Here is a 24314-nt window from a genome sequence, read left to right on the forward strand (position 1 = left end):
CCAGTTCAAAGTTACCTCCCTTGTTCCCTGAACATTGCTGTTATCCTGTTCTTTTTTGAAGATGCCCAGATTTCACATTGTTCAAACACACATGCTCCACAAACAATTTGTGCAGTTGACACATTCATCACAGGGTCCTGAGGCAACATTCATCCTCCTCAGTTGAAGATGATGGGATTAAGAGATTAAGAGATTAAAGTAAAGACAGGCATAGGAAATCACAAGGATATTGATTGGGGAAGTGATAAGTGTCCATGAAATCTTCACAATTTATGTTCAGAGATTGCAGTAAATACAGGCGTAAGAAATTATAAAAGTATTCATTTGGGGAACTAATAAACGTCCATGAAATCTTTACAATTTATGTTCTTCTGCCGCAGCTTCAGCCAGTCCCTTGTTCAGGATCCCTGACTTCCCGCCACATGGGGTGTTATAGCACTGTGCTAGACACCATGAGACAGAAGACAGATAGGTAAAAAACAGAAAGCTTGCCCTCCAAGAACTTCAAGTTTATGTGTGAGGAGTAAGATATTAAAAAGTGCAATTGGAAGCCAAGATATAGTTGAGTACCAAATGACTGTTATAAACAAGGTAATTCATAGAAGTTGAAAAAGAAGAAATGGTGGCCAAAAGGAATAAGGAAGGCTTCATAGGGGCATGGACTTTACCCTGGGATGTATGGAGTGGCAAGAATTGGAAAGGGGGGGCAGGGAAGGCATCACGGAGACAGCACAGGAAGTGGTGAATGCCCTAGGGGAATGATGAGGAGGTGATCAGGAGTGTGGAGTGTTTAGGGGACAAGGGGAGTTGAAGAGACTTGGAAATGAGGTTGAGAAGTTAATATTGATGAGAACGCCTGGAATAGGATGGTGGCCAAGGGGGAGCTGTCAAAGAGTGACTGGGATTTTTGTGTAGGCATCTTCAGGGACAGGAAAATCAGAGAAGGAGCTGTTCTAGGTGGGATACATGGAAGCTGAGGTGCCCAGAGAGCCCCAAAGGAAGAGTTGAGAGGCAGGTGGAGGAAGAGGGAATGAGCCTTGGCTGAGAAGTCTGGGACAAGAGCCTGATTGGGGTCATCACATGGTGGGTGTCAGAGTCTTAAAGGGGTGGATGTGGTGGCATGGAACATGTTGAAAAAGAATAGAAGGCTGGGAGTGGGGTGTAGGAACGTGCATTTGGAGGTGATAAGGAGAAAGAGACCTTCAAAGAAGTCAGAAAGTTCATCAGAGAAAGTGATGAAATAAACACAAGATGAAACAAAATCACCACCAAATACTAGCCTCGTGGGATACAAGCCGTCTCCCTCGCATCAGCCCTTACCTCTCTGTATTATCTTTCTTGTTTGCCAGTTTACACATGTCCACACGGAGTGGATTCCCCAAGGGCAGTGACTATATCCTCCTCACCTTTCTCTCTCTGGAGCCTTGTATAGCACTTGTCACATGGAAATAATGGCCCCAGATGTGCAATATGTCTTTGTTGAATGAGGGACTGGCAGGAACAAATTCTTTAAAACTCTGTCTGTTGTAGGCCAGATTTTGTTATGACAAACTCCAAGGGATATACAAGTTTCTCCGGCAGGAATTTGATTCGTGCAAATATTCCATAAATAAATGGATAGTATGGCTGGAAAGCACATGCATTTTTCTCATCAATGCAGAGCAGGAAGACTGAAATTGTCACACACACCCTCAAAGATGAATGAGTATGTGTGAGAGTGATTCCATTATTCTTCAATTATTTCCTATTAGCATTCTTTTAAAGGAGATTCGTAAGCACATTCAAATCCACTACTTCATTAATAAAACAGTAATATCTCGAGGGCCTACTATGTGTCAGGAGCTCTGCTAGGCATTGGGGATTTGGTGGTGACAACGTCTAGGCCCTGGTGGAGCTTATATTCTGTAAGGGGAAATATAAAGGAGTACAGGAAGGTACAAACAGCACAATTACAGGTTGTGGGACATGCAATGCTGTGACAGATATAAACAGGGTGATAGGGCAGCAAGCAATTGGGGAGGCCAATAGCCAAGGCAGAAAAGAAAGGCCTGTGTGTGTGTGTGTGTGTGTGTGTGTGTGTGTGTGAGGGGAGCCAGACCTGAAGAACGAGAATGGCACAGTTATTTGAAGAACTAGGGGAATGATTTCAGGCAGGGAGAAATAGGTCCTGAGGCTGAAAGCCTTTGGAACATGTGATGAACAGAAAAGATGTCAATGTGGTCAGAAGGTGAAGGAGAGTGACAGGAAAAAGACCAAGCCAGGCCTCGTGTGTAGGTTATGGCGAGAGGGCTGGAGTTTATTTGTATAGAAAGAAGAACTCATCCAGGTGTTTTAGATAAGAGAGTGACATGATCTGAGTTAGTGTTTGAAAGGTTGCCCCAGCTATAAATAGGTGAGGATATCAGTGGGGCAGAGCAGAAGAGACAGGTCAAGAGGCGTTCACTGCAGACCAGGTGAGAGGTGCAGGGGGCTTGGACTGCTGAGGTGGGGTTTAGAGATGGGGACAGGTTTGGAAGTCGGACCAAGACTTGCTGATGGGTTGGACATAGGGATGGAGTGGAAAGAAAAGTCAAGAACATTTCTTCCAGATTTTGGGCCCAAGCACCTGGGTGGGTGGGGCTACTAATGGAGGCAAGGAAGACTTGGTGGAGGGAAGAAATGGTGGAGCAGGGCTTTGATCATGTTAAGTTTGAGACTTATTAGACACCCAGGTGGAGATGTCAAGCTGACAGTTTGGGATGAGTGATGTGTGCGTTAGAGACATATTTGGGAGTCATTAGAGTGTGTGCAAGTCATGAGCCAGGTGGACATTCCTGCTGGAAGGTGGGAGGAGAGAGGAGGGGAGGGAAGGAGAAGGGAATAGGAGGGTAAGAGAGGGGAGAGGAATGGAGGGGAGAGAAAGGGGCCCTGAAGTGAGCCTCAGGTGTGTCACACTTACTTGTTGCATAGAGGATGTGAAGAAGGCAGCAAAAGAGGCAGAGAAGGAGTGGTGAATAACAGCAGAGGAAAATAAGAAGAATGTGGTTTCTAGGAAGGCAAGATGAAGAGTTTTTCGAGAAGGAAAGTCATTAGCTCTCTTGAATAGTCCTAACAGTAATAGGAAGACAGCAAAGTGTCCAAAATATATTTTATTTTAAAAAATTAACCTCACAGGTTTTCAAGAACATATGTATTACATGAACAGTACAATCTTTTCTCAGATAATTTTATTTATAATATAAATACCAATTTAATTAACTTAAACTTTAATTAAATATGTGCAAAGGGCTGGGCGCCATGGCTCACGCCTGTAATCCCAGCACTTTGGGATGTGGAGGTGGGCGGATCACCTGAGGTCAGGAATTCAAGACCAGCCTGGCCAACATGGCGAAACCCTGTCTTTACTAAAAATACAAAAAATTAGCCGGGCATGGTGACTGGCGCGCGCCTGTAATCCCAGTTACTCGGGAGGCTCAGGCATGAGAATCACTTGAACCCGGGAGGCAGAGGTTGCAGTGAGTTGAGATCGTGCCACTGCACTCCAGACTGGGTGACAGAGTGAGACTCTGTCTCAAAAGAAAAAAAAAATGTGTGCAAAGACATTCAATTAGAATAACAGTCGGCCTAGTTAGGATGAGGAAGAGCAGATGGCTATCACTCAGGGACCTCTAGGCCTCCATGGCCACCTCACCACATGACTCTGCTTCTCTGTAATTAGCTGGATGACTGTGGCAAGCCCCTTCCTTTATACAGGCTTCCATTTTTATGACTCTAAAGCGGAGGGGTAGACCAGACAGCTTGTAAATTCCCTTCCATCTTAAGGCTACTCTGATTCTATGATCCCAGCTAGAAGCGTTTATCCAGTCTTTTCTTATTAAAATTTATTAACATTAATTTTAAAAAACTTGGGTTTGGTTCCAATACTTTGCTTAAGATCAGTGTTCCCTGCCTTAATGTGCAAAAAAAGAAAACAATTTCATTTCTGACTTTTCATGATTCCAGGCAAAGCAGTGTCAGTAGCAAGATGCAAGATCCCTATTTTCAGACTGCTATTTTTCCATGGCATCTTAAAGCCTGTTCTATGTTATAAATTAAGTTTTACTTTATGAGGGTACATTGTGACCAAGACGCCTAAGATAAGACTTCCTTGTCTTTTGAACTTCCCCATATTTTGGCTCTACGGTACTGGTGAACTCCAAGATCTGAACTTTCTATCAAGAAGGTACATGTTGAAAGTGATTTGTCACCAGGCCATGTGGGCCACACTCAGAAGTCTGACCAAACTTTGATGAGCCACACATGGCAAAGGTAAAGACCGCGAAATGCAGTTCTAGAAAAATCTTTTTTTCAGTCTGCTTCAGCCCTCATGAATACTTCCACACTATCTTTTAAATAGATAGTAAAAATTGTAGAAAACTGTATTAATAGCTTAAGTCACGTGTAGTCATAAGAGATAAACGATTAATAGTACAGGAAGCTAATGAACGACCAGCTGACTATGCCCTGGGGAAATGTAGTTGCTGAAGGCTGAAGCGATAAAGGTCACCATCACTATTTAACAGAAAACTAAGACTTCCTAACCTTTCCTGGTAGTCAAGACTATTTTAGGGATGGAATTCTTAAAGTAACAAATGGAATCAAGCATTACTATAAAATGGAATTATTAGGTTGGTGGAAAAGTAATTGTGATTTTTGTCTTTGAAAATAATGGCAAAGACTGCAATTACTTTCGCACAAACCAAGTAATTTAGATCCAGTGACTTATTTTCTTTCCCTGAATTTATTTTTTGAAATTCTCCTTTTTTTTTCATTCCAGTCATAGGCTTGTCAGCCCCCTGAGAAAAAAAAGTTAAAGATTTTCCAGCTTACCTTTGAGGCGTGTGTTAAGTAGTTAGAAAACACGAAGCCTCTTAAACCATCAGTGAGTGAAGATACCTAACTGGTTGCTGTGTCCCAGTAGGTGTTGAGTAGAAAACAAATGCATACACAAAGAGGAATCATGTGCTCAGTGGATGTAAAAAATGAACAGGGATAAAAATTGAAAAGGCATGGTGTCTACAACTGGGTTAATAAGAAAAAAATTGAAAAGGTACCATTTTCCTCATAGCGAATATAAAAATCCCCATGTAAATGAGGACTCCTTTTCTTTTTCTTTTTTTTGCGGGGGGCGGAAGGGCATGAAGTCTTCTCTGTTGCCTAGGTGGAGTGCAGTGGCATGATCTTGGCTCACAGCAACCTCTGCCTCCCAAGTTCAAGTGATTCTCCTGCCTCAGCCTCCCAAGTAGCTGGGATTACAGGCATGCACCCCCACATCCGGCTAATTTTTGTATTTTTGTAGAGACAGAGTTTCACCATGTTAGCTAAGCTGGTTCCGAACTCCTGACCTCAAGTCACCCACCTCTGCCTACCAAAATGCTGGGATTACAGTTGTGAGCCACTATGCCTGGCCTCCTTTTCTTTTTTTTAAAGTTTTTAAAATTGTATATATGTAAGGTACACAACATTATGTTTTGAATTGCATATACCGGCAAAATGATTACTACAGTGATAATCATCTCATCTCACACAGTTACGTGTGTGTGTGTGTGTGTGTGTGTGTGTGGTAAGAACACCTAAAATCTACTTTCTTAGCAAATTTCCAGTACATAAAATAATATTATTAATTGTGGCCTTTCTGTTGTACATTAGATCTCCAGACTTATTCATCCTACATAGCTGCAACTTTGTACAATTTGACCTCTGTGGTGACCACGCTCTACTCTCTGTTTCTATGTATTTGACTTTTAAAAAGATTCTACACATAAGTGAGATCATACAGTATTTTTCTCTGTCTGGCTTATTTCTCTTTGTGATATCTGCACTCCCATGTTCACTGCAGCACTATTCCCAATAGCCAGGGTATGGAAACAACTGAAGCGCCCATTGATGGATGTGTGGATAAAGAAATCGTGGCATACATATACATATATAAAAAATAGGACATTATTTAGCCTTAAAAAAGAAGGAGATCCTGCTATTTGTGACAATGTAGATAAACCTCGGGGACTCCTTTTCTACATAAATACAATCATGATATTAATTTATTGTTGGTTCAAAAACTCAAATTTACAAGAAAAAAAACTCATCAAAAAGTGGGCAAAGGATATGAACAGACACTTCTCAAAAGAAGACATTTATGCAGCCAACAGACACATGAAAAAATGCTCATCATCACTCGCCATCAGAGAAATGCAAATCAAAACCACAATGAGATACCATCTTACACCAGTTAGAATGGCAATCATTAAAAAGTCAGGAAACAACAGGTGCTGGAGAGGATGTGGAGAAACAGGAACACTTTTACACTGTTGGTGGGACTGTAAACTAGTTCAACCATTGTGGATGACAGTGTGGTGATTCCTCAAGGATCTAGAACTACAAATACCATTTGACCCAGCCATCCCATTACTGGGGATATACTCAAAGGATTACAAATCATGCTGCTATAAAGACACATGCACACGTATGTTTGTTGCGGCACTATTCACAATAGCAAAGACTTGGAACCAACCCAAATGTCCATCAATGATAGACTGGATTAAGAAAATGTGGCACATACACACCATGGAATACTATGCAGCCATAAAAAAAGGATGAGTTCATGTCCTTTGTAGGGACATGGATGAAGCTGGAAACCATCATTCTCAGCAAACTATCCCAAGAACAGAAAACCAAACACCGCATGTTCTCACTCATAGGTGGGAACTGAACAATGAGAACACTTGGACACAGTAAAGGGAACATCACATACCGGGGCCTGTTGTGGGGTGGAGGGAGGGGAGAGGGATAGCATTAGGAGATATACCTAATGTAAATGACGAGTTAATAGGTGCAGCACACCAACATGGCACATGTATACATATGCAACAAACCTGCACGTTGTGCACATGTACCCTAGAACTTAAAGTATAATAAAAAAGAAAAAAAATTATTGTTGATTCAATGTCATTAGGGGAATCCTGAGGCTGGAGGGAGTTCTATTAAGGCAAGGTTTGTTTAAAACTAATTAATATAATAAAGACCATTAAGTTAAAAGGAACATTTTTATTTGGTTGAAAAGATATGCAAAAGCCTTCTTGTACAAAATTCAACTGCATTGTATAGGCATGTGAACACTGCTCAACACTAACAATATTAAAACCCCAGGGGCCTAGTTATAGATAGCATATATACTGCTGGATTTTTAATTTGGTGAAATTGTGTCTAGGGCAATCACGCAAGGTGAGGGTGTCCTGTGGTCCATAATTAAGGTGCCTGAGGGTGGTTGGAGTAGAGGTGAAGGCCAGAAGTTGGTACACCTTGGGTTGGCAAGGTTCCCTATAGCTGCACTATTGAGTTGAAAGAAGGGTTTGGTATTTCAAGGTTATTATAACCCTCCTCTGCCTTTCATTCCAGTTGATAACCTCTAGGTGTTCTATAAATGTCTGTTTAAACCAAGGTCACCTGCCTACTATGTTCTGGGCACTATGCAGATTCTAACAACGTATGTGATAAAGTCATTATTGGTATCACCGATTGTATCATTGGTGAAAAAGACATACAAGCATCATTTCCTACAATGTGGAAGGTGCTGTGGTGTAGGCGAACCTGCTGTTAGGCCTGTGTGCACCAGTACACTTGTTCTGGTATGGGGGAGTTATCATACCATAGTTCAAATTTTGGCCAATGGGAGGTTGAAAACAAGAAGGATGCAATAAATCAATGCCTCACTCCTCCTTCTTTTAAGTAGCTCTTCTGAGGTGCAGGGATTTCATATTACCTCTTGAGATGAATCACATAGGACTGAGCAGCTGACTTTTCTGGAGAGGCTGTGGCCTACTCGGTAACATAATATTTGCTTGAGCTGTATTTGCTGTTTGTCCTTTCCTGCCTCATATTGTTTACCCTCTGTTTTGCTGTCCTGGGATTGTACCCCCTGTTAATATGTTTGCATATACTTTATCTTTTTGTCTAGAGAACTGGGGCTAAGACACTGTTTTTTAAATGTTGGGAACATTATCACTGGGTGCTATGGGGTACATAACCTAACGTGAATGAGTTGAGGAGGGTTGGGGAGGGAGATGAAATTAGGAAAGGATTCCAGGAGGTGACCCTGGAATAGGGTTTATAAGGAAAAGTAAGACACAGTTGTGCAAAGTGCGGTTGATAAGAGAAGATGAAACATGAGCAAAAATACAGGGACATGGAGCTATGGGAATAAGATTTCTACTTGGAAAGCTAGTAGAAGAAGTGATGTCTTGAAGTCTTACTTACATTATTGCTGGGGCAGAGAAAAGGCTGCTTTAACCTCTCTCTCCATTAAGCCTTCCACTAAGGAGGAGATGAGAAGTGAGAAGATTTAGGAATACTCTGGAGTTTGTACCCCAGTGGACTGAGCATGGAAACTGGCTCGCAGGCATAAACCCCTTAATGTTGGCTCATACAATGGGGGCTTTTTGTTTGCTTTAATTTATTGCCCATCACTTATGTAAAAATGAGAAACTTTGTTTGTCTTGAAAAATCTGACCTTCTATACAAAAACAAACAATAAGAGCTGAGCAGCACATGCCCACTTGGATGAAGCATGAGTGCTCAATTCCATGCAGTCCCCACCACTCCCTGATCTGGCTCCTGTTACTCATTCACATTACATGACCTGCCTGGCCTCTCAAGCATCAGAGTTTGCAATTCTGGGAATTCACTCAATATTGGGTACTTTTGAAGAGCTATAGAAAACATGTCTACATATCCCAAAGACATACAGTACAAAGATGAGGGTGGATACAATGACATCCCAAAGATAAATAATACAATACTGCAAACCACTGTATTCAGTTTACTTGGCCAATAAGACAATTTGTTCTCTACAATGAAAACTTATAAAACATTGATGAAAGAAATTGAAGAGGACACTAATAAATGGAAAGATATCCTGTGTTCATGAATTAATATGTAAATTAATTATGTTAATATGTTAAAATATCTATACTACCCAAAGTGACCTACAGATTCAATGCAAATCCTATCAAACTACCAAGTGACATTTTTCACAGAAATAGAAAAAACAATCCTGAAATTCATAAGGAACCACAAAATATCCTGAACAGCCAAAGCAATCTTGAACAAAAAGAATAAAGTTGGGAGGCCTCAAACTATCTGGCTTTAAAATATACTACAAAGCAATAGTAACCAAAATAGCATGGCAGTGGTATTACAGGATCTGTAGGGTGCCACTTTTCCACCTGGAAACCTCTGTGACTGGTGGAACCTTTGCCTGAGTTTTGCTTGGGCCCACGGGGCTCATTTCACCCACTAGGCCAGGCAGGCTACACTCAGGAGTGCTACTGGGCCAGATTCCATGCTTGGAAAGAGTGGGCCAGGTATGGAGTGGTAAGAGGTGTCTGAGTGAGTGCAGGGTCTGGCCACTGCGTACAGCCAGGTGTGTTGTCTGCGGCAGAGCAGGCAGCTCCAGGTTCTGGCACAAGCACTGGCTGTGTGCTAGGCTGTGGCTGGACCAGGTGTACAGCAAAAGGGTTCCACTGTGGGCACCAGGAAATGTGGTGGTGCCCAGAAGGGAAGTTTGGAAATGCCAGGAACTGTAGAGCCCCAAGAGGGTTTCACAGCCCTGGCTTGGAAGCCTCTAGGCCTGGGCTCCCCAAAGGGCTGCAGCTCTTCTCTCCTTCTTGTTGCCCACAACGTGGCAAACCAGGGATCTGTTTCAGCCCTATTTGTGTTACAGCTCTTTCAGTCCCACCATTCACGGCGTCCCGAATTGTTGTCCCATGTCCAGGAAGAATGAGGTATGCAAACAACTAGAGGGTGAGCAAGGCAGAGAGGAGCTTCATTGAGTGACAGAACAGCTCTCAGGAGACCCAACGTTGGTAGCTCCTTTCTGTAGGCAGGTTGTCCCCATGAGTGTCCAGCTATCAGTGGAGAGGAGACCTGCAGTGGGTAGCTCCTTTCTGCAGGCAGGTTATTCCAATGTCGGTGTGAGTCTGACTGGTTCTGGGGTTTTTATGGGCTCAGAAGGGAGGAAGTGCATGCTTATTGGGCCTTGGGTGGACATGGGCAGGCCTGGAAAAAGCACCATAAGTTCTCACTCCAGGCCATGGACTCCACCTGGAACTGACAGCCTGGCACCCAGGCTGCATGCTGGCCCTGGCTTGAAAGTGGAGCTTCACCAGGGACCCACTCCTTTCCACCTAGGAGCCTGTCTCCCTCCTGCTGCCATTGACAGGTTGTCCATGGTACCCAGGCTGTTCGTGCATAGGGGCGCCTGTAGCCCCATGCCAAGCTGCCCTCAGCCCCCCTCAGTCTCTGTCCTGTGCTGGTCAGTGCCCAAAGTCCAGAGGGGGCTGAGGTGGCAAGAGGCTGGCGTGTCAGCACCACCCTGAGTGCATGCACACTTGGCCAGGTTGTGACAGTGCCCAGGTTGGGCCACAACTTTGCTCTGAAATCAGAGTAGGTGCAGGAAGCCATGAGAGGCCAGGGAAAGGAAGCAGGCACTTCTAAGCCTGTGGGGGAAGTGGGGCTTACCAGGCCCCTGAGAGAGCAGGGATGCCAAGGTCTGAAGCTGCAGCTGGATGGCTTCAGCTGTAACAGGGAACATGGGATTTCCATCCCTTTAACTCATTAGGGGGTGGGCTCCCATCTGTTTTGCCCTTACTGGCTCCACAGAGCTCTGTGTACAGCCCCTGCCATGCTTCTCCTGCTGCAGCTAGCATCCTCACAGCTGCTGCTCCGGACAGGCCACTGCCACCATCACTGGCATAAAATCAGTCACATGGACCAATAGGACAGAATAGATAACCCAGAAGTAAATTCACACAAGAGAGGTTGGCTAATGGGTACAAAAATACAGTCAGATAATGGGAATAAGTTCATGTTAGGGTGACAATAGTTAACAATAATTCATTGTATACTTCAAATAGCTGGAAGAGAAGATTTGAAATGTTTCCAACACAAAGAAGCAATAAATGTTTGAGGCAATGGATATCCCTTATTACTCTGATTTAATCATGACACAATAAATGTACATATCAAAATATCACATGTACCTTATAAAGAGGTTCAGTTATTATCAATAAAAATTTAAAATTAAAATTAAACAGAAATAAATCCACATTTTTATAGCCAACACACACACTGCCAAGTGCACACACGGGGAAAGGACAGTCTCTTTAATAAACAGTGCTGGGAAAACTGAATTAGCCATATGCAGGAGAATGAAACTAGATTGCTATCTCTCACTGCTGAAAAAATCAACTTCCAATGGATTAAAGACCTAAATGTAAGATCAGAAACTAATAAACTATTAGAAGAAAACAGGGGAAATGCTTTATGACATTGGTCTGGGGAAGAATTTTTTTGGGTAAGACCTCAAAAGCACAGGGAACAAAAGCAAAAATAGATGTATTAGATTACATCAAGCTAAGAAGCTTCTGCACAGCAAGGAAATAATCAACATAGTAAAGAGACAACCTACAGAATGGTTAATATCTAGAATACATAACAAGCTTAACTCAATAGCAAAACAAAAAACAAAAACAATCAGATTAAAAAATGGGCGAAAGATCTGACTAGACATATCTCAAAGGAAGATACACAAATGGCCAACAGGTATATGAAAAATTGCTCAACATAATTCGCCATCGGGGAAATGCAAGTCAAAATCACAACGAGATATAACCTCACCCCAGTCAGAATACCTATTACCGAAAGACAAAAAATAAATGCTGGCAAGGAGGTGGAGAAAGGAGAAGTCTTATACACTGTTGGTGGGAATGTCAATTAGTACAGCTACTATGGAAAACAGCATGGAGGTTCATCAAAAAGTTAAAAATAGAAGTACCATATAATCCAATAATCCTACTAGTGGATACATATCGAAAGGAAATAAAATCAGTTTGACAAAGAGATAACTGCACTCCCATGCTTCTTACAGCACTATTCGTAATAGCCAAGATGTAAAATCAACCTAAGTGTCCATCAACGGATGTATTAGTCTGTTCTCACACTGCTAATAAAGACATACCCAGGACTGGGTAATTTATAAAGAAAAAGAGGTTTAATGGACTCATAGTTCCACGTGGCTGGGGAGGACTCACAATCATGGCAGAAGGTGAAAGGCACATCTTACACAGTGGCAGGCAAGAGAGAGCCTGTGCAGGGGAGCTCCTCTCTATAAAACCACCTGATCTTGTGAGACTTATTCACTATCACAAGAACAGCATGGCAAAGACCTGCCCTCAGGATTCAGTGACTTCCTACCAGGTCTCTCCCATAACACATGGGAATTATGGGAGCTACAATTTGAGATTTGGGTGGGGACATGGCCAAACCATATCAATGGAAAAATAAATTTTAAAAATATACAAAATGGAACCCTATTCAGCCATAAAAAAGAATGAGATCCTGTCATTTGCAATAACATGAATGGACCTAGAGGACATTATGTTAAGTGAAATAAGCTATGAACAGAAGGACAAATACTGGATGACCTCAGCCATATCCACATATGAATCTAAAGAAGTTCATCCTGTAGAGGTAAAGAGTAGAACAGTGGTTATCTGAGGCTGGAGAGAGGAGAGGGAGATGGGAGAGGTTGGTCCAGGTAGATAGAAGGAATAGGTTCTGCTGTTCTATTGGACACTATGGTGATTATAGCAAACAATGATGCATATTTCAAAATAGCTAGAAGAGGATTTTGAATATTAACACAAAGAAATGACAAATGTTTGAGGTGATGGATATGCTAATTACCCTGATTTGATCATTACACAATATATACATGTATTGAAACATCACATTGTACCCTATAAATATGTACAATTATTGTGTTAATTGAAAAATTTTTTTTGAAGAGCCAACTCTTTTTTTTCAGATTCAATTTTGTCAAGATTTGACCCAGCATAAACGAGCTAGAAATACAGTATGCTAAAGTCAAAAAGGCACTGGCCTGGGTTCTAATCCTGACCTAGCCATGGCTGTGTTGTGCAGAACACAGCTTTTGTGGATCTCAGTTTCCTCGTCTATAAAGTAAGAGTGTATCTGCCAGGGTTTTATTTGCAAACAATAGGAACTGGTGCTGGCTGAATTAAGGATTTTTGAAAAAAGATTAAGCAACATAGGATCTCTCAACAAACTTCTGAGAAGGCTATAGAAGTAGGTCTGGAACTTCAGAGTCAGGAACACCACCAAAAACCATTGAATAAGTGAGAAAATCACTGCCATCTCAGCTGCTCAGGGTTGGATGTCCCTGCAGCCCCAGAAGCACATCTTATTGGGACTGAGAAGATTCACACAGTCCCTGCTTCTTTTCAGCACCAGCTTCAGATTCAGACTCCAGCACGAGCATGTCTGATCAATGCAGCTGAGGTCACATGCTTAGGTGTTAGGTGCAAAGGTAGCTGGGAGTGAGAATATTTGACATTTATAGGGCAGTGGGCTCAGCCAAATGAATGGCAAAAATCCAATAGAAAGGGGTTGGATATCTAGGTTCCTTTCTAAATCTGAGGCTGTGCATGCCACTGACTTTCAATAATTGCTGCATGTCTGCCAATGGATCACATGTGAGATGATTTTAGTTGGAACATACAAAAAACTTTACTTTGATAGCACTGCATTATTTCATGTATTTTAGGAAAATACAATTAAGATATCAAACTTGTGAATGACACTAAAGATTTGTACAAAGTGTGACAATTTAAAGAGTCTTAGGTAAATGATAGTTTAGATGATACTAAAAAAATCGTATTATTCTTCAAATGACTGAGGTTTTGGAAACTGGTCTAGGTAAACGTGAATCTCTAAATTCCTTTTTGTGCCAAGTAATAGTAATACTGATGATGATAACAGTGATAACAAAACTTTATACTTTTTAGTGTTGTGGGCCAGATTTTCTTCTAAGCGGTTTACATGATTTTTTTTTTTTTAACATCACACCAACCTTATGAGATAGTTACTATTATTATCCCCATTTTACAAATAAGGAACCTGAGGCACAAAACAATTAACCAGAAGTTGCTCAGTACACAGTCAAATGGGGAGGTGAATTCAGGCCACTACTTTCTACCTGACGACGACATGAATAGATTGGACATGGGTTCCTGCACAATTATTATTGCACCTAATATCTTCAGCACCACTTGGGATTAGGGGGCAGAAGCATAAAGTGAATGCTTTTACAGTACATTTTCATGCCAAGTGGTTTGTCATCTAGAGTAGGGCTCTCATCCTTAGCTCTATTGACATTTTGGGCCAGATGCTCTTGATTGTGGGGGACTGTCCTATGCACTGTAGCAGAGCATCCCTGACCCCTATCCATCAGATGCCAGTAGCACCTTCTCCAGTTGTAACAACCAAAAATGTCTCTGGACAGAGCCAAATGTCCCCTGGAGACAAAACTGCCCCAAGTTGAGAACTACTGGTTTAGGGAGTTCTGAAGTGTCTTAGTGAAGAGTCCACTAACAATCGTCAGCATAATGCAATGGTGTGACTAAGTTGCTCTGGTATGTGTCCTTGTGTATTCTCTCACAGTATCATGTCATTATCTGTTCTGTTAACAGCAGGTGTGCTTAGCTTCTCATATCAGAAATAAATATATGGTACTAGCTTGTACCAGCTATTCGTTTTTCATGCAATGTGTGGTGAATCTTTAACTTTATGGCTTGCTTATCAATGGAACAATAAGCTTCTTACTTCCCTTGAATACAGTGGCCACACACAGAGCAGGAAACTCTGAAAGTCCTCAATCTCTTTAAATATTTAAGCCAGTCCACATTTCTTTCCCTGACTTGGTGTTTTGTCATATTTGGATTTTTTTTTTTTGTTCTATGTAAACATAGGACAGATTATAAACTTGGTACACTCTCCATATTTGAATATGTTCATCAGGATTTTAAAGACAAAATTAAAACAATGGTCATGATATAATAATATATCATAAAACACTGAAGAGCTAAAAAATAAAAGGATAAATTATCACATAGGTGGAGCTTTCTGGTCATTAACACCAGAGTCTAGCAAGAACGTCACTTTATTCTTTTTATTTTAGTGTACATTTTTGTTCCCTTACACTGCCCATATAGTCTCTGGCAGCCAAAACACCTTTTCCTCCAGTCCCTTCAGATCTATCCCGTGTTAAAAACCCAGCATAAAAGTCACCTCTTTCATAATTGCTTCCAAAATCCTTACTGAGAAGCTCCCTTTCCTTCTACTAGCATCTTGTACCAATCATTACTTTCTACTTTATATTCCATTGGGTTATATACCTGGATTTTCAACCCTACTATACTGTACATTATTTAAGGGTAAAGATCATGCCTTGTTCATCTCTGTGTTCCCAAATGCTTAATGTAGCACCTTGAACATAGAAACCATTCAGTCCTGAAATAAGGTATCATTTTGTTAAATTAATCCTTCTCAGATTGATTTCAGATTTCTAGAATCAGAAATGAATATTTGGCAGCAAGGCATACTCAGTTGCAAACACTATTTCTGTTGTTGGACTCTGAGAATCAGGGTTATGGGGGGATCTCAGTGTCAACCTCTCCATCCTCTTCCCTTATTTATAGAGTAAGAGATTTTCCTCTGGGATTTTTCTTTAGCCCTAAATATTTATTTAACTGCTTTCTGTCTCCTTCACACTTGAGAATTAATCACAATCTTTGGTATTCATTTCAGTGGTGGAGTCCATGAAGCAATCTTTATCCCTATACTCTTTTTAGCCTGGATCAGAATTATCTGCCTCAAATAATCTCACCAAAACTTTGATCCTTTAAAAGATTCACAGTTCCCATCAGAGATAGGCTCTTCAGTAAGTAACAGTTTTGGTCCTCTTGGTTATTTATCTTTCTGAGTGATCCGTGAAAGCCTGCTTTCCTTCACCTCATGACAGGCTCTGCTGTGTGACAGCCAGGGATGCTAACGTGTGGATACTGATGCTATCTTAGCAGGCAGATAGCGAGGGATTATCACTCCAATTCAGTCTTGCTCCTTATCTCCCATGTGCAGAAAATAGGTCTTGCTTCAGACTAAAGCTGGTAGTTGTTTTGGGTTGAAAATGTTTGTATGTGACTAATCGTATACACAAAGAACATGCACCTGCTTTATTTCCTGAGGTGGACCTAATCATTCTTATACTCTCACTACACTGGCTAGTGGTGGGAGTCGGGGGAAGCTTAAATCTATCAATTGAAATACTTTTATTTGGCCTCTTTCTGTTTAAATATAGTCATTTCACTGGGACTATGGTTTCTACTGGGAGATGCTGTCTCGAAGATTTCAACTTTCTACCCTGTTTCTCCCCAAGATATGCCAATGGGAGCTGAAAGAATTCAGAAAACCCTTTCTCAACAAAGCCTGGTTTTAAAGACTACTGTCTTGCTCAGACTCAAAAATCCTAGGTTGTATTTCAAAAGCTGAACTTTGACTTTCTCTTGGGCTTTCTTTGCAATAACCCTCATTTTCTCAAAGGCAAATAGATGTCTCTGGCTTCTTGATTAATCTTTTTCTGACTTTTGTTTTCCTGGGCCTACTTTTACCAGGTACACAATTCAGCTAGCTTTCTATATCCCTAAAAAAAAAAAAAGAAAAGAGAAAATATTGTCCATTAAGGCTATATCATTTCTAAAAACACGTGGTAATTAATAACTTTGTTAAATCTAAAAGAAAGAGAAGTCAACATTTCTGTTCTTCAGAGAAAACAAATGCTTACGTAGACCTGGCCAAGAAATAGCCAATTTATATTTTTCCAGGATTAGTTGTAGTTGTAGCCAAGGAAGTGTCCTATCTGTCACTCACATCTTGTTTATAGAAGCCGTGAAACAATCCTACTTTATTTGAACTTAATCCCTAATCACAGTTTAAGCTAGTAGACAAATTTGTATTTCTTGTTAGACAGTTAAGAGATTACGTGTTGCTAAAGGTGTAAACTTTGAATGGTGTAATGTAGAAGGAAACAAAAACAATTTCATTTTAGCCAAGTTCCAAGGCATTGTAACAATATACCCAAATAAGCTAAAAAGATCCAAGGTGGCCCAGTGCCATCTGTGTAACACATACTCAGATGATTTCCATATTGGTCCAATAGTGTGTAATTCTTTCTTTATCTCCCAGTTTTCCTGATTGTTATCAAGGGGTAGAGAAATTATGTCCTTGGTCTACATAAATGTTGAATAGATGGCTGCTTATTTCTTACACTAAAAGCTTAGACTGGGTAATTGTTTTGCATATGCAAAACTTCTTATATGCGATCATGGAATTACTAAGTTGTAGAGTTAGGACTGGACATTAGAAGTTATCCTTGTTCAGTCTCCTCATTTTACAAATTCATTTTAGCAAATGCTTATTGAGTACCTGAGGCCCAAAGAGGCCTGATAAATGGTGGTCAACTTTTGTTGTACATTGGAATTACCTGGGGATATTTTTTAAAAATGCAGCACCCAGCTCATCCCTTGGAAAGGTTTCGCTCTGTCACCCGAACTGGAGTGCAGTGCCTGGCCAACATGGTGAAACCCTGTCTCTACTAAAATACAAAATATTAGGCACGTGGAGGCAGGCGCCTGTAATCCCAGCTACTTGGGAGGCTGAGGCAGGAGACTCACTTGAACCTGGGAGGCGGAGGTTGCAGTGAGCCAAGATCGCACCACTGCACTCCAGCGTGGGCTACAGGGTGAGACTCTGTTTCAAAAATAAATAAATGGATAATAAAAATAAAATAAAACTGAGTACCGATGTGGAATACCTCCCTATTCACTAAAAATGTGATTTTACTCCTTGTCATGGATACTGTGACAACATTTTCAATTAAGGATAAATCATGCTTTGTAGCTGACCAACTTATCCTGTCTACCTGAGCTATGAAGGGGCACAAATGGTGACCTTGGGATTGTACAAACCTCAATTGGATCACTTCACAGTGGGTGGGCCTAAGTACAACAAGGATTATTAGATACTGTAGACAAATTAGAAAATGAATTTCATGGACTTTAAAGCCGGAGGCAATGGCTTGGGTTAAAGTCAACAGTTAGATATGTGAAAGTGGAATTTGCAGGTTTTAAATATAGAATTGTTGTGTGAGATCAGCCCCTGGTGGTCACCTTAACTATTACAGTTGTTCGGCATTTGTGTAGAGGTGGTGGGGCTTGATATTGGAATGTTCATTTCCACCAACTCAGAGCACAAATGTCCTAAACATAAACTGATTTCAAATGGCAGAAATATAACGTTCTCTGTAGTATACATGGATATAGAATGTTAATCTTTTAAAAGGCTCTGTGGCAGGGCATCTCTCTGACTCTCTAAAACAAGCTTGTAGTTTTTCAGTTGTTTTCCATCAATTGCAAAATAAAGTCCTAGAAACTCTTTAGTGTAAAGAAAAATGTCCCTGCATTTTCTTGCCCCTTCCAATCTCTGCGTCCTCACATCTCCATTCTTCAGAATTCCACTCGGTGTCCAGATGAAAAGTTTTCCAGGTAAAGAAGGAGGGATAAGCATTCCAGAAACTGGTATTCTATATGCAGAGATTCAAAGGGATTAAACTGTAGGGCATGTTTAGGGGGACTGCAAATGTCTTAGTCTTTCTGAAGTGTGTGAGTCAAGAGACAATGGACACCTGAACTTTCCAGCCTAGCTAAAAAGCTTTCTTTACTTTCCACGAAGACAAGGCTACAAAATTATTTTTCACTCCAAAAAAAGAAAGCATAACTGACAGCTTCCATGAAAGGGAGGCAGTAGGGAGTAGTGGGGAATACGGCCCCTGGGAAAGCCTGGGTCCTAAGCGAGGCAGCCTCTTCTCAGCTTCACTGTCCGGTATGAAGGAGGGCGATGCTGCAGGACTTTCTGAAGTTTCAAGAGAATTCCCAAATTTGGACCTTTATGAAAATTCTGCTCCTATGCAACATTTATTGTTCATTCAATATTACTGAGTGCCTACTATGTGCTGACCTAAGCCTGAGGACACAGCAGAGAACAAAACAGGCAAAAGCCCCTATTGTTTGGAAGCTTCCTGTCTGATGGGAGAGACAATTTTAAAGACTAAGTCATTTACTGACTATATTAGATGGTAATAAGTGCCATCTCCATTTTATGGAGAAAAATAATGCAGGGGAGGAGGATGCAGAGGGTTGGAGATATGTTACGATTTTGAATAAGGTGGTCAGGAAAGGCTTAACTGAGAAGTAGCACTTCAGAGCTCAGATATCACATAACTAGTTCATTCATTCAATACAATCAATGGTATTTATTGAGCACTTATTATATATGATGCATGATTCTAGGTCCTAGAGATATACTGATGAACAAGAAAGACAAAGTCCTTCCTTTCATGCAGAGACAGACAACAGGCAAGGAACCAAACAGGATAATGTTGTACAGTAATTCCTTGCAATGAAGGACATTAACAAGGTAATGACAGCGGTAATGAGTTTGGAGGGAGGTTGGGGGGAGAAGTGGCTAGGGTGGACAAGGTAGTTGGAGAAGGCCACTTTAAGTGACAGTGGGTGGACTGAAAGGAACCTGCTGTGCAAAGGTCTGGGGAAAGGCATTCAAGGTGGAGGGGATTAGAAGGGTAAAAACTGGGAGGTGGGAACAAGTGAGGTTAAGGCGTCTGGCATGGAGATAAAATGGTTCATGGAACAGAGCAAAGCATATATGGTATGGAAACCCACGACTAAGGTCGGACTCAGGCAAAATTGTGAAACAGAAAAATGTGACAGTGACTCCCTTTCCTCTCTTTTTTCTGGACACCATTTCCTCCTCTCCAGGTGCTTCCCCAGCCTCATTTCATCCCTGAGCTCTATCTCTTTCAAATTTGCTCTCAGAAAAGGATGTGACAGCTCTTGTATACTTAAAAAATAATAGGGCTTAAAAGGAATTATTCCTCCTAAGGGCATTTACATTTGAATCACAATGACTTTAATTATAACATTTGATGCATCAGCTATTTGGGTGTTGGAATATTTTACTGTTGAGTATATTAATTTCCTATTGCTGATGTAACAAATTACTACAAATTTAGTGCCTTAAAATCACACACAGTTATTATCTTACATTTCAGGAGATCAGAAGCTCAAAATGCCTCAGCAGGGCTGTGCTCCTTTTGGAGAATCCATTTCTTCTTCCAGCTCCTAGAAGCTGTTCACATTCCTTGGCCTGTGGCCCTGTATCACTCTGATTTCTGCTTCTGCTGTCACATCACCTTCTCTAACTCTGACCCCTTACCTCCCCCTAATAAGGACCTCGTGATTACTTTGAACCCATTTGGATAATTCAGGATTATCTTCCCATGTCACGATCCTTAACTGCATCTGCAAAGTCCTTTTTACCACATAAGGGACAAATTCACAAGTTCTAGGAATTAGGATGTGAACATCTTTGGGGGCTATTATTATTCCTACCACAGGGCATGGCACTCTTGAGTCTATGAGTGGGGTCATTAGATGGCTCTCTATTTTCAGGTAGTTTCCGCTCATTATTTCTGTTGGAATTTTGGGAATGAAATAGTTTTGTAGTCTTTCTACAGGGCCAATTGCCTAAGTTAGTTGGACAGTTTTCCTCAATCTGATCTGGTAAAGTCAGATAACACTGAATTTCATTGTACTTGTTTGTGCTTTTGAACACTTTTTTTTTTTCCTTTAACCCACAGTGTTAATTCGAATGGCAGCTTCTGGGATGGAGTTTCTAACACTCTGCAGTTTCTGAACTCTGTGGAATTTGAAAAGCCAAAGGTCTAGTAAAGTAAACACTAGCAGGAGCCTCAGTCAGGGACGTAAGGGAAGGACATTATTGTTAAATGAAAAGATGAGGTGCTGTAATGAGTGTTACACGTGGAGTCAGTCCAGTGAGCTGCTGTTTTCAGCTTTCTGATGCTTGGTGAAGCAGTCTTGTTTCTGAACTTCCCAGCAGAGGGGGTCATGGAGCCCTGTGGGTTAACTTACCGTCTTTGAACTGCTATCCTCTCAAAGACTGTTCCTTGGTGGGAAGTGAGGCAGATCAGTATTTTAATAAGACTGTGTATTAAGCCAAAGCCCATTACTGGTTCCTACTCATAAAGGCTTGTTATTTGAATTCTTCCCATCCACATAGCTTTGACTCATTCCCATTTCCTCCTTCATGTGTTTGCTTTTCTCGGCTACTTGCTGAGTGAGAACCTTTTCTAGTTACTGGGTCGCATTTTCAAAAGTCTGTTTGCCTTATTAATTTAATGGGTGTAGGTTCACCTCTACTTATCCCATGTCCATTTTTATAGTTTTTAATGCATCCATTAAACTCAATATAGTGAGTTTATCATGCATTCACCTGCTGAACTGCTATCATTAGCTAAAATAATAGTTTACAGGGATTTTTTAAACTAAGTTGACTTTAATTTTCATTGTTACTTATATTGCATTAGATCTAAGTTAGACTTCGGAAGAATATGGGTTCTTCCACACTTAGAACTGTAAAGCATTATTTTAGAGGACGTTTATGTTGTTGACTTTGAATGAACATTGTCTAAGTTGGAATAGGAGGTAGAAGAGTTCAGGGAGTGAGAGCCTGAGTTGGGGAACTGAAAGGATAGCTCTGGAGTAAGGCTAGCCTTGGGCTCCAGTTTGGCTCTGTCAGTACTACCTGTGTGATCCTGCAAGCAAGTCACGAAGCCCTGCCAAGCCTCAGTCTCCTCCTCTATCAAACTGGGATAGTAACAGTGGTTACTGTTGTAGGAATATCAGGGTTGTGAGGAATAACAATCTATTGCCAAGTCAAGGGCTTAATACATGGCGGGCAGGTAATCAGTATTTGTTGAATAAATGTCTCGGGTTAGAGTTCAGTTAACTTTAGCTATGCTGATGAGGGTCTGTAAACTTAAGATTCAAAGCACTTATCTTTGGGCTATTATAGTTGGATAATAGGAGACCAAAACATCTCAACAAGGGCAGTGTGTACTTGTCACCTTTGTTTCATCAGACATAATGGGGTTTCTGCTAAGCATCAGACTTGCTAGCTGTTGAGGTGTGAGCTAGGTATCTTACAAAAAGTTCTAAGTATACATCTCCTAGTGCATAATAAAACATTATTTAAAACCATTGTTAAAAACTGAAAAACAGTTGCAGAAACACTGAACTTGTCTCTGGTTGCTACCAGGAATAATGGTCATGGGTTTGCTAAGGCAGTGTAACAACTTCTGGAAGAAATTACTCCCAAAGACCTTATCACTACATCTGAAATTAAGACATGCTGGATTTCTGCTTTTAAAAAGTGACTCTGGAGGCATTTGTGTGGAGCAGAAGAAAGCAGACACCGACAGGCTGCATGACAAAGGTTGGCAAGGGTCTCTCTCTGTCTCCTTGGTTGCCTGTGGGCTTGCCTCCACCTGTCAGCACCACCGTTTAAAGGTTTCAGCTCCCTGAATCTCCGCATTGTAAGAATTTGTATCTTCTTGGGAAGTGGAGCCCAGTGACTTGCAGCACACCCTGGAAGGGAAGAGGGCTTACCAGACCTTTGCTCTCCCACTGCCCATGCTTCTCGCTCAACCCGGTGCAAGATCTGACTTAGAGATTCTTTCTTTCCCCCAGGGCCCTGGACCAGTCCCCCGCACCCCCACGCCCCGTCTCACTGGCTCGGGTTCGGGGCTGGCCTGTGGAGAACCCCCGCGAGTTCACCGCACTCCAATGTAAAGCCAGCCATTGCCGGCCCGCTTCCCAGGTCGCTTTTCTCTGAAAACCGACCCCAGTGCCTCCGGCTTCACAATTTGAGGAAACTGCGTCATCAGCAACGGCAACGCAAACCCAAGCGACTATCGCCGTTCACTCAGAGACTCAAACCAGGAGACCAAGCGCGCGGGCGCGAGGCGAGGCGAGGCGCTCACCAGCGCACCTCCGGGTACCTCATCGTCGCCCCGCCCCGCAGCCTGTAGAGGGCGTGGCTAGAGGGCGTGACTAGAGGCCAGTCCACGACCCGCCCCTCCGGCCGCGCGCCAGCGGGCGGAAGTGACGTATGCCCAGAGCCATTTCCGGCGGACCGAAACTAGGAAGAAACTTGGAGCTGTTCAGGCGACCCAGCCTCCCCATCGCTGCTGCTGTTGTGTTCTGTTGGCCCGGGCCGCACAGAACGGTCGGGAGCCTAGGCCATGGGGCAGCCTGGGCCTTCTGCAGTGTGAGGCACGGGGCCTCCCGCGGCGCTCCGCTGACAGGCTGCGGGCGGGCAGGCGGGAGGCGTAGTGTGGGTCGCGGTCGCGGCCCCCGCCGCCGGCCCTGGCCGCGGCATCATGAACATAGACGTGGAGTTCCACATCCGGCACAACTACCCCTGGAACAAGTTGCCGGCCAACGTGAGACAGGTACGGCCGGAACCTGGGACTGGGACCCTGACGGGTTCGGCCCGCCCAGCGGTCACCTGCTTGCCTTGCTCGTGGGGCCCGAGCGGGCTGCTCCCGGCTGACTCCCTTCCTTTACCCCTTCGTGGTCTTGGGGAGACAGACCCTCAGCTCAGGGCGTGGAGGGGACGGCTGTGGGACCACAGGGCCAGGACGGGGCCGTTGCTAAATGGGATAGCATGGTGTCCACAGGACTCGACTGGCGCCTTTGCCAGCAGCCTCCATTCAGCCGGGCACCTGCGATAGAGATTTTAAACACGGTCCTTGACCTCCACAATTTCAGGATGGTGGAAAAGGGATGGGAAACAAACGAATACGATACAGGGTTATAGCAGCTCATACACACCTCCGTTGTAGTGTATGTGAGAGCAAAGGGAGGGAGAAATTATCCTGGGAGAGTTGGAAGGATTTGTAAGGCAGGCACTTAAATTGGGCCTTGGAGGACGAATAAGAGTTAAATAAGAGGGAATAAAGATTTTTCCAATGGGGAGGGAAAGTCATTTTATAAAGTTTGTATGAGTGAAAGAACATGTCTCATGAGTAGCAAGTGACTGTATCACCAGAGTTTGGATTGATATGTTTGGAGTTGAAGTTTTTTGGGTGCCCGGGGCTGGTAGCAGATGAGCCTGGGAAAGTGGTCAGGGCCAGATTTTGAAGGGGCTCGTGTGCTTTGTTTTGTTGGACTTTATCCTCCAGACAAGATGGGTTTATCAGAGGTGTTTCAACAAGAATGACATGAGGTTTTTGAAAGTTAATGCTCGATTTTTTTAGTCTGTTTTACTCAGTTGTTTAATAGATATTTATTGAGCACCTACTAGGTGCTGTGTGTTGCTCTAGGTGCAGGCAATTTGCAACAGTCAACAAGACAAAGAGTGCCTTCATGGAGCTTACATTTTACTAAAGAAAGATAGACGTAAACAAATAAATGAATAAATACGTAACATAGCAGATGGTTTTAAGT

General features: G+C 42.3%; 1 protein-coding gene across 1 annotated transcript in view; it reads left to right on the forward strand.

The window, feature by feature from the left end:
- Nucleotides 1–22980: 22980 nt before the first annotated feature.
- FAM91A1 (family with sequence similarity 91 member A1) overlaps nucleotides 22981–24314 on the forward strand; it is a 49442-nt gene continuing 48108 nt past the window's right edge. Inside the window, exon 1 of the mRNA XM_023224347.3 lies at nucleotides 22981–23317. Coding sequence (XP_023080115.1) covers nucleotides 23246–23317 — 72 coding nt within the window. The 5' untranslated portion in view covers nucleotides 22981–23245. The remainder of the gene's footprint in view (nucleotides 23318–24314) is intronic.

This window comes from Piliocolobus tephrosceles, chromosome 7 (assembly GCF_002776525.5).
Source record: "Piliocolobus tephrosceles isolate RC106 chromosome 7, ASM277652v3, whole genome shotgun sequence".
NCBI lineage: Eukaryota > Metazoa > Chordata > Mammalia > Primates > Cercopithecidae > Piliocolobus > Piliocolobus tephrosceles.